The sequence below is a fragment of the Oncorhynchus kisutch genome, linkage group LG1 (genome assembly GCF_002021735.2).
Source record: "Oncorhynchus kisutch isolate 150728-3 linkage group LG1, Okis_V2, whole genome shotgun sequence".
In the NCBI taxonomy this organism is placed as follows: Eukaryota; Metazoa; Chordata; class Actinopteri; order Salmoniformes; family Salmonidae; genus Oncorhynchus; species Oncorhynchus kisutch.
In genome coordinates this window covers 20,427,478-20,440,707 of record NC_034174.2, presented here as the reverse complement: position 1 = coordinate 20,440,707, position 13,230 = coordinate 20,427,478, and the positions used below count along the sequence as shown (strand labels likewise).

The 13,230-nt window shown below is 44.6% G+C and overlaps 1 protein-coding gene across 4 annotated transcripts in view; it reads right to left on the bottom strand.

Annotated features, from left to right (window-relative positions):
• The window catches only part of LOC109897985 (semaphorin-3F), a 144,532-nt gene that overhangs the window by 73,640 nt on the left and 57,662 nt on the right, over window positions 1–13,230 (bottom strand). For 2 of the 4 annotated variants that reach the window (XM_020492695.2, XM_020492705.2), the window contains exons 3-9: window positions 10,356–10,516; window positions 7,926–7,988; window positions 7,302–7,421; window positions 5,629–5,718; window positions 3,583–3,676; window positions 898–1,014; window positions 596–735 (exon numbers count right to left, since the gene is read on the bottom strand). In XM_020492695.2, the coding sequence (XP_020348284.1) occupies window positions 596–735; window positions 898–1,014; window positions 3,583–3,676; window positions 5,629–5,718; window positions 7,302–7,421; window positions 7,926–7,988; window positions 10,356–10,516 (785 nt within the window). The remainder of the gene's footprint in view (window positions 1–595; window positions 736–897; window positions 1,015–3,582; window positions 3,677–5,628; window positions 5,719–7,301; window positions 7,422–7,925; window positions 7,989–10,355; window positions 10,517–13,230) is intronic. The other 2 variants (XM_020492713.2, XM_031795049.1) reach the window with 1 other exon arrangement.

Genomic DNA, 13,230 nt, shown 5'->3' with positions numbered 1-13,230 from the left:
GCCCAGAAAGATGCATCCTAAGCTCCAAGTTGACCCTACAGGGACAAACACATTCCCTGTTATTTGTTTTTGCTGATACTCTCAATTTGCAGCTTTGGGGGAGAAGGTCAGGGAAATTACCACACGCTGTCTCAAACTCAACTCTGGACCTCAAAGCTAGATTCACTGCGTTTTTTTAATTGTTCCCCTCTAATCAGGGACTGATTTAGACCTGGGACACTAGGTGTGTGCAATTAATGATCAGGTAGAACTGGTTTAGGGGATCTGGCTTTTACCCTGCTGCTCTGTTACCTGAATACCTAATATACTACATCCTTTAATACGTTTTAAGACTACCAGTCGGGAGGTCAGACGATCATAGGGTTGTATGTCAGGGTTCCATCTCAAGGATAGAGACATGTATTGTACACATGGAGGTTAAATACACATGGATTTTAGCAAGTCAGTGTTAGACAAACATCAGTTCTACAGACAGAGACTGGTTTCTTTCCCTTTCTTAATGAAACTGGGGTATATTTGCTGTGCATGTCACATGCATTGTTATTTGTGAATGTGGTCTCATTATTAGTACAATCCATTCTGAGGCTGTGCTCACCAGGCAGATCCGACCGATGCGGGCCTGGGTCACAGGACTCTGGCCCATCTCAGCAGACTTCTCACGGAAGAAGAAGTACAGCTTGTCATCATTCCTCTCTGCACTGTCAGGGATGAGCTGCACATGGATGAAGGAAGGGTCTGGGAGAAGGAGAGAGAGAAGGAGAGAAAGATGCGTAGGAGGATATGAAGATCACTGAACATCTGGTTGATATCATTTACAAACTGTTTGCATTTCCTGTTTATTAAAGAGTTGAGGATTTTGTAAACATGAAATATTATTTAAAGAAGCCATTTATTTACCGTTTAACCATCTGGAGTTATACTGGTCTGTACGCATCGCGGTCTGTTTCCCAGTACGGAAGATGGCAGAGTCTGTTCCCATGAAGTCAATGTAGACCCCAGCATAGAGTTCACCATCTGAGAGAGAGGGGAGAGGGAAGGACAGAGGGAAAGAGATTCATCCGCTGAGCAAAATACTTTGACTCTTTGATATAAAGCCAGCCACACCCTTGGCATAAAGGACTAAGGCTCTCCTTACACAGAAACCCCCACTACCCAAATAAAACCTTCAGTCCCTGGCAAGACCCCCTGGCGGACCCTAGCGCCCAATACTTTAAAATCAAAATCAAACTTTATTTGTCACATGCGCCAAATACAACAGGTGTAGACCTTACAGTGAAATGCTTACTGACAAGCCCTTAACCAACAATGCAGTTCAAGAAGAGTATTTACCAGATAATAAATTAAAAAGTAACACAATAAAATAACAGTAAAAAGGCTATATACAGGGGGTACTGATACCGAGTCAATGTGCAGGGGTACAGGTTAGTCGAGGTCATTTGTACATAGGGGTAGGGGTGAAGTGACTATGCATAGATAATAAACAGCAAGTAGCAGCAGTGTAAAAACAAATGGGGGGGGGGGGTAAATGTAAATAGTCAGGGGGGCCATTTGATTAATTGTTCAGCAGTCTTATGACTTGGGGGTAGTTAAGGAGCCTTTCGGTCATAGACTTGGCGCTCCGGTACCGCTTGCTGTGTAGGAGCAGAGAGAACAGTCGACGACTTGGGTGACTGAAGTCTTTGAACAATTTTTAGGGCTTTCCCTTACCCATGTCCAGCAAAATATCTTTATACTGTCATCACCAGGGTGTCAATGTCAAAGACATCTTTAGCACACAGTGTGGACAAAGACATCTTTAGCACACAGTGTGGACAAAGACATCTTTAGCACACAGTGTGGACAAAGACATCTTTAGCACACAGTGTGGACAAAGACATCTTTAGCACACAGTGTGGACAAAGACATCTTTAGCACACAGTGTGGACAAAGACATCTTTAGCACACAGTGTGGACAAAGACATCTTTAGCACACAGTGTGGACAAAGACATCTTTAGCACACAGTGTGGACAAAGACATCTTTAGCACACAGTGTGGACAAAGACATCTTTAGCACACAGTGTGGACAAAGACATCTTTAGCACACAGTGTGGACAAAGACATCTTTAGCACACAGTGTGGACAAAGACATCTTTAGCACACAGTGTGGACAAAGACATCTTTAGCACACAGTGTGGACAAAGACATCTTTAGCACACAGTGTGGACAAAGACAGATGAACAGCATACATCATAATACACATAATAAAGATCACGCTGTTTGGCCAAACGGACTAGCCACTACCCAGGCTTTTTAAAGTTATGTGAATAAGGCACACACAGGGTAGAAGGACCAGAGTCTTGTTAATCAGTGGGGAGACTGAATTTTGGTCCTCCAGTTGCTGTTTGGGCCTCATATGAGAGCAGGTGTCCCAGCAAGCATTTAGTAGCTACGGGGAGTTCTCAGGGGTGGGGTTAATGGGACAGCAGGGGCTCAGGGCAAAGGCAGCAACAACTATACTACTAGTCTGTAACATAATTAATTCAATTCTCCAGGTCTTTAATAAGTAAAGTCAACACAGGCCCTGATTTACAGTATAGAGCGTGTATGATATCTAGGGGTAGGGGTGAGGGGGTAGACCTACATGTGTGACCTTTTAGGGGTCAAAGTAATATCCAGTTCTTATTCCCCGCCATTAGTCACCCATAGCTGATGTTAACTGGTAGAGACTGGGGTTCATTCGTCCTGGTTCCCTGGTTCCCTGCTTCCCTGGTTCCGCCCTGGTCAGCTGGCAGTGTGCTAACGTGGGAAGGCCGTGCTGCCGATTTACACAGACTTTCCCACCCCACAGTCAGGATCAACTTACACTGACTGTCCCACCCCACAGTCAGGATCAATTTACACGGGTGGCAACTGTGAGGTCTGGCCCAGGCAGAATGACCATGAGTGGAGGGTGGAGGACACTCAACTACCTCATGGTTCCTTTTAGAAGATCCACCAACACCATACCTTACAACATGAAGTTACCACAAACCAAACATGTTGCAATGTGTCATGTGATTGATCTGCATGTATTGGCTAGAAAAGCATATGATTGGATTTCTCATAATAAATGACCACAACAAATCATATGAATATGTTCTTGGTATTTTTCCAATGAAAGTCACAAAGCTACCATGGAAAGGATTGGCTTATTAAAACTGTGAACCCACTGGTCTGTGCCCACAGCTCCTTAAATCCGATTCTTAACAAGGCATGATGCCTTCTGATTTTATCATCAGAGATGAGATCAGCATTGCTCTGCTATCCATCTCATGGAAAATAGGCACAGAATGAAAAATGATACTTTGTCTGCCTGGACAGATGTTAGGCAATACAAACGTTTAAAAGTTGCCCCCCCAAAAAAAATTGGGATAAAGGAGGTGGCCATTTGTAGCAGTGGGAGATAAAAGTAGGCGTACACAGGGGACATGGCCTCAGGGACCGTCAGAGTCACGGAGAGAGCCATGGGGACAAACTGGGTGAACTGGAATGGACTGGGACTGGGATATTCCTGGGACATCTCCAGCCATGTGGCCAAGTGTGGCTTGGATGATGATACTCACTGATCAAAGCCGAGACACTGTTGAGCTTTGGGTCGTAGGAGCACTTTCCCTTCCCAGACTCCACTTTTCCCGGCTCCAAATGCCATATGTATTCCTAAAATGGAAAAATCATAAGAAAGAAGTAATAAATTCATAGTGGTCTTCATCATGTCAGTGTGATTCCCTGGTGGAGGGAAAATTGAGGCAGTTCAATATTCTTCCAGTAGGTCCTCTGGGGCCTATAAGGCATTGTGGTTTGTAAAGGATGAAACATAGACTAATGAGAGTGCCTGCATATAGAAAAAAAACAGGATCTCAATCCAACTCTTTTAATTCCTCTCTAGTGCACTAGAATGACTGAGGGCATAATGCGTCAAGGGGCTGTTCTCTCCTGGTGTCTCTATACACAGCACTGAAAGGTGATTGGCAGGTATTTGGAGTCGCGGATAGAAAGAGCCAATGGCATGCGATGACATGCCCTGTAGCCTTGCCACAAACCAGAACAAGTAAAATCCCCCAATCCCTCACTCTCCAATCGAGGACTGAGGGGAGCAGAGAGACGAAGACACCTTTGTCCTTGTCCGTCAACACAGGAGAAAGTGCAGCGCTTGCCAATGTTATTCTCAACTGGCTCCTGCGTGCACCCTTATGATATTCCCTCTCACCTTTGATTAAAATCAACCACACATGTAAATGTGAAGGTGTTGGCAGCTCCCTGCAAGAGATGCCAGATGTTAATGAAAATGTGGTCACATGTGCCAAGGGATATTCTCTGAACATGTTTTTAAACCCTTTATGAAAGATTTTACCCGACAGAGGACTAAGTGTTGCATGCAACACATTCAAACATAATGGCCCTGTCCTTCTAAGGGTTAAGAGTTCCTTCCTGTACTGTGAATGGTGTTGCTCAGCTATGTGGATCTATTATTTCCTTTCTGCTTTAGCAGTTTGTGTTTGTCCTGAACTAACAGGGCTGCAGTGAGAGTGGGTCAGACGTTAACCGTGTGAGACCTGTGGGAGAGGTTGGCCCACATTCCTACAGAGGGAGAGGGCGGCGGGGTGGGGGTGGGGGGGTGGGGGGTGAAGGACTGGAGGGTGGGGTGTTCTGTGTCCTATAACACAAGTGACAGGACAATGTAAGGAGGAGAGGAAAGAGATTAATTTATCGACCACAAATGGGCTTATTAGTTAGAAGCACTGTCATACATCAGTCATCGATGGTGTCAGTGTTATACTGTATTAATCCTCAATGAAAGCTCTATATTTGATTGTGTAGTGTATTAACATGTTATGTGACCTTGTGTAGAAAATCACAACGTGCTGGACATTCATCTCTCTCATGCATAAGAAGCAGGTGACACAAATAGTGGAGAATCAGTTCAACAGCACACCAAGAGTGTGAGAGAGAGAGAGAGAGAGAGAGAGAGAGAGAGAGAGAGAGAGAGAGTGAGTGAGTGAGTGAGTGAGTGAGTGAGTGAGTGAGTGAGTGAGTGAGTGAGTGAGTGAGTGAGTGAGTGAGTGAGTGAGTGAGTGAGTGAGTGAGTGAGTGAGTGAGTGAGTGAGTGAGTGAGTGAGTGAGTGAGTGAGTGAGCATGAGAAAGAGCGAGTACTCAAAAGATGAGGCTTACACAAAAATTGACAAATGAACAACGAGAGCAACGCACAACAGAAATATGACAGAGGAAACAAAAACAGACAAACATTTGAACAACCAATTTATTTTCTCCAAATGGACAGGGTCTAGAGAAGACATGCTTAGCAGTGAGGAGATCAGCGGTCAACTACACTAGAGACCCAACGCAGTGGGACAATTCAACTGATGATGACAGAAGTGCTTCAAGACACAGAATGAGCACAGACAGAACAGAGGGGTCAGGAGACATGCACAGCCCTCCCCCTACAGAGAGAGAGGGAGAGAGGGAGAGAGGGGGAGACAGAGTGCGCATGGCATGCAAGCTGAGGCCCAGAGTGGGTTGCCAGTGCACTCCCCAGCCCATAGGGGCAAGGCTCAGGGGCAGACAGGCAGAACCGTCCAGGCTAGTGACGGGCACCTGACCCACGTCCCACCTTCAGTCCCAGTGTCTCGAACACAGCGCTGGGTTCGGCCGCGCGGTTAGCCCTCGCTCCAGTCTGGGGCATCTGCAGGTGCATGGCGGCCTAAAACAGGAGACAGCGACACATTCTGGATGTTACGCACCTGCAGTAGGCGGGACCTGACGTGAGCTCAGTAACTCTGTAAACTGGTCTTGGTCTGATGTGACTGCATGACTGTTTGAATAATGTCATTCGGACAGCTTGTGAGGAAAATGTATGGATTTCTCATTCTCTACATTCTCTGTGAGATTAATGTTTGCGTAGCTTAACTTCAACAGATGGCACGAACATCAGCAATATCCGTTCTATACCCTGTCGATGAGTCAATACAGTCTCTCACAGCATGGTATATCCACTCAACTCTGGCCTGAGCTGCTGCCAAGAACCAATATTTGGCTTTTCCAGACAATACTAGCTATCATAGCCCCATGTAGGCTACTATCCTTTAGGTTTGTAAAAAGGAAATCACGCCTGAATAATGGCTTAACTGAAAATGAAAGAATTCTGAAATCTGGCAAGCTGTTATCAATTGATCTGCATGTCTTCAGTTACAAAAGCAGGTTCCTGACGTATGAGAAGGAGTGTCCATGTGTGTGTATACATCCACATTAGAAAATGAGCCGGTTTCTGGCATTGAGCAGCGTTTCGCCTACTCATGGTTTCCCGTCTGAAAAGCTGTGTGTGTGTGTATGGTTGTACTATTTTACATCTCTGCTCCCATACTTAACTCCAGAGAGAGAGAGAGAGAGCGAGGGCTCACGGGAAGAGACTGACCTGTCTGTTCGATGTGAAGGGAAAATAAAAGCCATCTCATTAATGTACTATAACTAGGACATTTCACTGGCACCCCATAATGGGAGCTGCCATGGCCAATGACCCAACTCCTCACATGGTGAGGACTAGAGGCTGAGGGAGCAAAGAGGGAGCAGGCCAACTGAGAGGCACAGGGCTGCTAGAGCTATGAGTGGATGGATGGATGCCCTTTGTTAGTAAGGGTCATATGGATCCATATGAAATAGCAGAGGGGTGTGAAGAGGTCTAACTGTGTCCTCTGCATCAGGCAGAGTCCTCAGAGAGGAGGAAACAGGGAAATATTATTTATCCACAACCCTTTAATTTATTCCCTCTTAAATGCCCCAGGAACATTGTTAAGGAACAAGTGTTGAATTTAAAGCAGCAGGGCTGGGGTTATTGGAGAGGGGCAATAAAACAGGGAAGTACTCTGTGGTGGTGATGCCCGGCTCCAGGAAACTCAAGTCTTCCAATTAAGGAGTGAGACTAAACAGACAGCACCGTAACAGTAACGGTAACAGCAACACTGCGCTGGGTACGACAGCTGTGTGCAGGCTGAGACTCCAATGGTTGTCTAGCCATGGGGGCAGGAGATGAAGCTGTGGTATCAGGAGGGGTAGAGGTTTGTGAAGGTAGGAATGAAAGTAGGATTGAGAGAGAGGTAGAGAGAGAAAGAGAGGTGTGGGGATGGAAAGAGAGAGCGAGAGAAAGATGGAAGGGAGGAAGGCTGGGTTAGAGGTGTGGGATGGAGACTAAAATGTCAGAGCAGTAGTCTCCCTCCTTCACCTCTTGACTGTGTACTGTAGCGTAGGGAACACACACCTAGTGTATTCCAAAACTCATGGAGCTCTAACCTGTGCTTTGTGTCCGCGGTTGACGTAGGTACAGACGGGGTTGTAGGCTCCAGTCCCACAGACATACAGGTGGGTCCTGTTCCACGGCTCAATCAGACGGATGAAGTTCCCACACTCGCCCTGCTCGGGGACAAACATAGACAAACAAGAATGGATTATCAACATGAATGATACCCAGATAGAACAAGGTACAGAATGTCAATATTTCAATATACCAGTTTAACGGTCATCTATTTATCCAGACTTAACACTGGCCGAAGGGAGACAGTGAGGCTGGTTGGTCTCCTATGAGCTGTTCAGTGCCAGTCCTGCCCTGTCTGCCTGGCCAGACAGAGGGGAACCAGGCTTTTACAGTGCCAAATGAGATCCACACAGGTGTGTGCCACTAGAATGGTTTCGCTTGAACCCTTTTTCACTAAGCTAAAAACTCACATAAATACTTAGGCTGTATACACCTAGCAATACAGGCACACAAATATAAGTGAGTAAAAAAAAAAACTTTATAGATGTTCAATATATGAAGAAAATACATGACTTCATGTTACAGATGGCACAAATCACCTGACCTGAAACATAAATGCTGAATTAGTTGTGTGGAAATGGAGAGTCAACAGAAATACTTACATTGGTGTCCTTTCCACTTAGAAGACACTCAGTCTTCCTCTGCTGGGAGACAGGCCAGTGGAGCTGAATGCAGGGGGAAAACAGAGGTCATTTTATAGCAATAACCCAACCCATCGCACAACCCGTTCAACATCACTGGACTTTATAGCTGTGGGGCTAAACCTGACACAGGGATATCCAACTACGGTAATATTAGCCGACTAGGAATGGTCATATCTAGATATGTTTTTGTAGTTTTACAACCCTCATCTCCAGAAAATGGTGCAGTCAAATACAAACTGGAGGTGAGCTAATCAAAACATCCAACGCAGGGCAGCGGAACGGAACATATGACCCTCGGGGCCGTTTCTGAGAGCTGAGGTAAATGGTTAGCCTCACCCGGGTTTATAGAGCCTTGGAGAGGAGAGGGGAGGGAAGGGAGGAGATGTATTTATTTATTTATTTATTTATTTCACCTTCATTTAACCAGGTAGGCAAGTTGAGAACAAGTTCTCATTTACAATTGCGACCTGGCCAAGATAAAGCAAAGCAGTTTGACACATACAACGACACAGAGTTACACATTGAGTAAAACAAACATACAGTCAATAATACAGTAGAAACAAGTCTATGTACGATGTGAGCAAATGAGGTGAGATAAGGGAGGTAAAGGCAAAAAAAAGGCCATGGTGGCAAAGTAAATACAATATAGCAAGTAAAACACTGGAATGGTAGATTTGCAGTGGAAGAATGTGCAAAGTAGAAATAAAAATAATGGGGTGCAAAGGAGAAAAATAAATAAATAAATAAAATAAAATAAATACAGTAGGGAAAGAGGTAGTTGGGCTAAATTATAGATGGGCTATGTACAGGTGCAATAATCTGTGAGCTGCTCTGACAGCTGGTGCTTAAAGCTAGTGAGGGAGATGAGTGTTTCCAGTTTCAGAGATTTTTGTCGTTCGTTCCAGTCATTGGCAGCAGAGAACTGGAAGGAGAGGCGGCCAAAGAAATAATTGGTTTTGGGGGTGACCAGAGAGATATACCTGCTGGAGCGCGTGCTACAGGTGGGTGATGCTATGGTGACCAGCGAGCTGAGATAAGGGGGGACTTTGCCTAGTAGATGACATGGAGCCAGTGGGTTTGGCGACGAGTATGAAGCGAGGGCCAGCCAACGAGAGCGGTGGGTAGTATATGGGGCTTTGGTGACAAAACGGATGGCACTGTGATAGACTGCTTCCAATTTGTTGAGAAGGGTATTGGAGGCTATTTTGTAAATGACATCGCCAAAGTCGAGGATTGGTAGGATGGTCAGTTTTACAAGGGTATGTTTGGCAGCATGAGTGAAGGATGATTTGTTGCGAAATAGGAAGCCAATTCTAGATTTAACTTTGGATTGGAGATGTTTGATGTGGGTCTGGAAGGAGAGTAACCAGACACCTAGGTATTTGTAGTTGTCCACGAATTCTAAGTCAGAGCCGTCCAGAGTAGTAATGTTAGACAGGCAGATAGTTTTAGGTGCAGGCAGCGATCTGTTGAAGAGCATGCATTTAGTTTTACTTGTATTTAAGAGCAATTGGAGGCCACAGAAGGAGAGTTGTATGGCATTGAAGCTTGCCTGCAGGGTTGTTAACACTGTTGTCCAAAGAAGTGCCAGAAGTATACAGAATGGTGTCGTCTGGGTAGAGGTGGATCAGAGACTCACCAGCAGCAAGAGCGACATCATTGATGTATACAGAGAAGAGAGTCGGTCCAAGAATTGAACCCTGTGGCACCCCCATAGAGACTGCCAGAGGTCCGGACAGCAGACCCTCCGATTTGACACACTGAACTCTATCAGAGAAGTAGTTGGTGAACCAGGCGAGGCAATCATTTGAGAAACCAAGGCTGTCGAGTCTGCCGATGAGGATGTGGTGATTGACAGAGTCAAAAGCCTTGGCCACATCAATTAATACGGCTGCACAGTAATGTTTCTTATCGATGATGGTTAAGGTATCGTTTAGGACCTTGAGCGTGGCTGAAGTGAACCCAGCTCTGAAACCAGATTGCATAGCAGAGAAGGTATGGTGAGATACGAAATGGTCGGTAATCTGTTTGTTGACTTGGCTTTCGAAGACATTAGAAAGGCAGGGTAGGATAGATATAAGTCTGTAGCAGTTTGGGTCAAGAGTGTCCCCCCCTTTGAAGAGGGGGATGAACACAGCTGCTTTCCAATCTTTGGGAATCTCAGACGACATGAAAGAGAGGTTGAACAGGCTAGTAATAGGGGTGGCAACAAATTCGGCAGATAGTTTTAGAAAGAAAGGGTCCAGATTGTCTAGCCCGGCTTATTTGTAGTGGTCCAGATTTTGCAGCTCTTTCAGAACATCAGCTGACTGGATTTGGGAGAAGGATGGGGTGACAGGAGGTAAGGGAAGGTGAAGAGGTGAAGTGTTAGTGACTGTAAGGTCTTACAATGAGTGGCTCCTTGTTGATGTCATGGAGGTCCAGGGACAGGATGTGGTCCTTGCTGCCCACGTACATGCGGTCGTGGTCCTCGTCCATACGCAGGATACGATAGTCAGACGTGTTCAGCAGGTAGGCAAAGTGCTGGGCAGTGCCAGTGGACCTCAGCTCTGCAGAGAGAGGGGGGGAACAAGAGAGCAATGTATCCTTTTGGGACAGAAAATAGCTTTACACAAACACAGTAACACACATGCTCAACTGACACATTTCACAAACCACCCCTGTTAGGCATACCGATTTGTGGTTCATATGATGCTTTCAACTAACAGTGTTGAAACCAAACACAGCAGATCAGTGACAAGTGCTAGAGAGGGTCTCATTGTGTTGTTGACATCTTAACACTGTCTAAGAGATGCTCCTTCTAAGAAAAGTCTAATTATTATTGTCTTTCTTCCACATCTCTGTCAAATACTGCCATGGACATCCGCCAAGGATGCTTTTCTCTGGTCATCTGAAGGTCTGAGCTCTGACGAAATGAAGAATGCATTTGACAGACATTCTCAAGGAAACAGAAACAGGACGCTTTCTACAGAACCTTCCATGTGAGACTGGAGTGTTTGTTTGATTTGTTCTCCACGGTTCAGCAGCCATGTACAGACAAGGCAGTGCTGTTTGAGAGGCCCGCCGTCTCTCCACTGCTTGGGTCCTCCAACAAACACAAACACTCTGTGGGACCCTACGGGGTAGGGCTTAGCAGGATGGTACTCATATATTGCTGCTTGACAAACATTGAGGTTTCACTAAATAAGCTGGAAGATCCTGTTAAATGTGTACCTTTATTCTACTTAAACATTTCAGGAGACCACCAACAAACAACAGCTCTACGATACCACATGTTCATGTACTGTATGTTACTTTTAGTGGTTCAATTGTGGAGATAAAAAACATGTAGGTCTAATTAAAGTCTAAGGTGTGCCTGCACATAATCAGAGGAAGATGCTTGGTCATGTCCTCACTCTCTGAGGGTGTCATAGGGAGAGTGGGATATGCAAAAAAACACATTTCAAATTCGCACATTCATATTAATACACACTTATACCTGTGTGAAATAGGACAGATATGAGCAGCCAGCTAAAAATGATAATAATAATAATTAATATTGTTATGTCAACTTATGTCAACAAACAAAATGGTCCTGGTGTATCACAGCTTCAAAGTGAAAACAACACAGCATAGTAAAAATAAATCAAATGTATCTGCTATTTCAAAAGTGTAAAAAGCTGTTTATTAATATACATGTTTATGCAGGACCTGTTTCAAAACCAGTAACTCTACTCTGGTATGCCTGTCTAAAGCCAAAGCAGGCAAGTGCTGGTTTACATTCAAGTCCCTCTGTTGAACATAGTGAAAACTACATTCCTATGTAACTGTCTGACTGTCTCTCAGGAAGTTGTCTGAATACCAAGACAAGGCGGGAGTCATGCCCATGTCCCCCATCAAACCACAGGACCTTAAAATAAATAAATACATTTCTCAACATACTCACCACTGAATCTGATATTACCAGTCTTTCATTCAGGATCTAAATATAACTCTGGGTTTCGTCAATAATCAATGATTAATAGCATTAGATTTGCTATATTTATACAGTTTAATTTAATATGTGTGTCAGGCAAGCGTCTGTTTATAGGTCATACGTGTGATTGACAGCTGTCGGGGACCTACAGTGCCTTTGGAAAATATTCAGACCCTTTGACTTTTTCCACATTACAGCCTTATTCTAAAATTGATTAACTATTCTTTTTTTCTCAGCAATCTACACATAATACCCCATAATGACAAAGAGAAAAAATAGTTTAAAAAAACAAACAGAAATACCTCATTTATATAAGTATTCAGACCCTTTGCTATGAAACTCAAAATTGAGATGTTTCTACAACTTGATTGGAGTCCACCTGTGGTAAATTCAATTGATTGGACATGATTTGGAAAGGCACACACCTGTCTATATAAAGGTCCCACAGTTGACAGTGAAGGTCAGAGCAAAAACCAAGCCATGAGGTCGAGGGAATTGTCAGTAGAGCTCCGAGACAGGATTGTGACGATGCACAGATCTGGGGAAGGGTACCAAAAAATGTCTGCATCATTGAAGGTCCCCAGGAACACAGTGGCCTCCATCACTCTTAAATGGAAGACGTTTGGAACCCTCAAGACTCTTCCTAGAGCTGACCGCCCGGACAAACTGAGCAATCTGTCACTCTGACAGAGCTCCAGAGTTCCTCTGTGGAGATGGGAGAACATGCCAGAAGGACAACCATTTTGGCAGCATTCCACCAATCAGGCCTTTATGGAACTGGGTGTTACATAAGGGTTTTAGTAATATATCTCTTGACACAATGATGAAAATAATCATGGCCTCTAAACCTTCAAGCTGCATACTGGACCCTATTCCAACTAAACTACTGAAAGAGCTGCTTCCTGTGCTTGGCCCTCCTATGTTGAACATAATAAACGGCTCTCTATCCACCGGATGTGTACCAAACTCATTAAAAGTGGCAGTAATAAAGCCTCTCTTGAAAAAGCCAAACCTTGATCCAGAAAATAAAAAAAACGATCGGCCTATATCGAATCTTCCATTCCTCTCAAAATTTTTAGAAAAGGCTGTTGCGCAGCAACTTACTGCCTTCCTGAAGACAAACAATGTATACGAAATGCTTCAGTCTGGTTTTAGACCCCATCATAGCACTGAGACGGCACTTGTGAAGGTGGTAAATGACATTTTAATGGCATCGGACCGAGGCTCTGCATCTGTCCTCGTGCTCCTAGACCTTAGTGCTGCTTTTGATACCATCGATCACCACATTCTTTTGGAGAGATTGGAAAC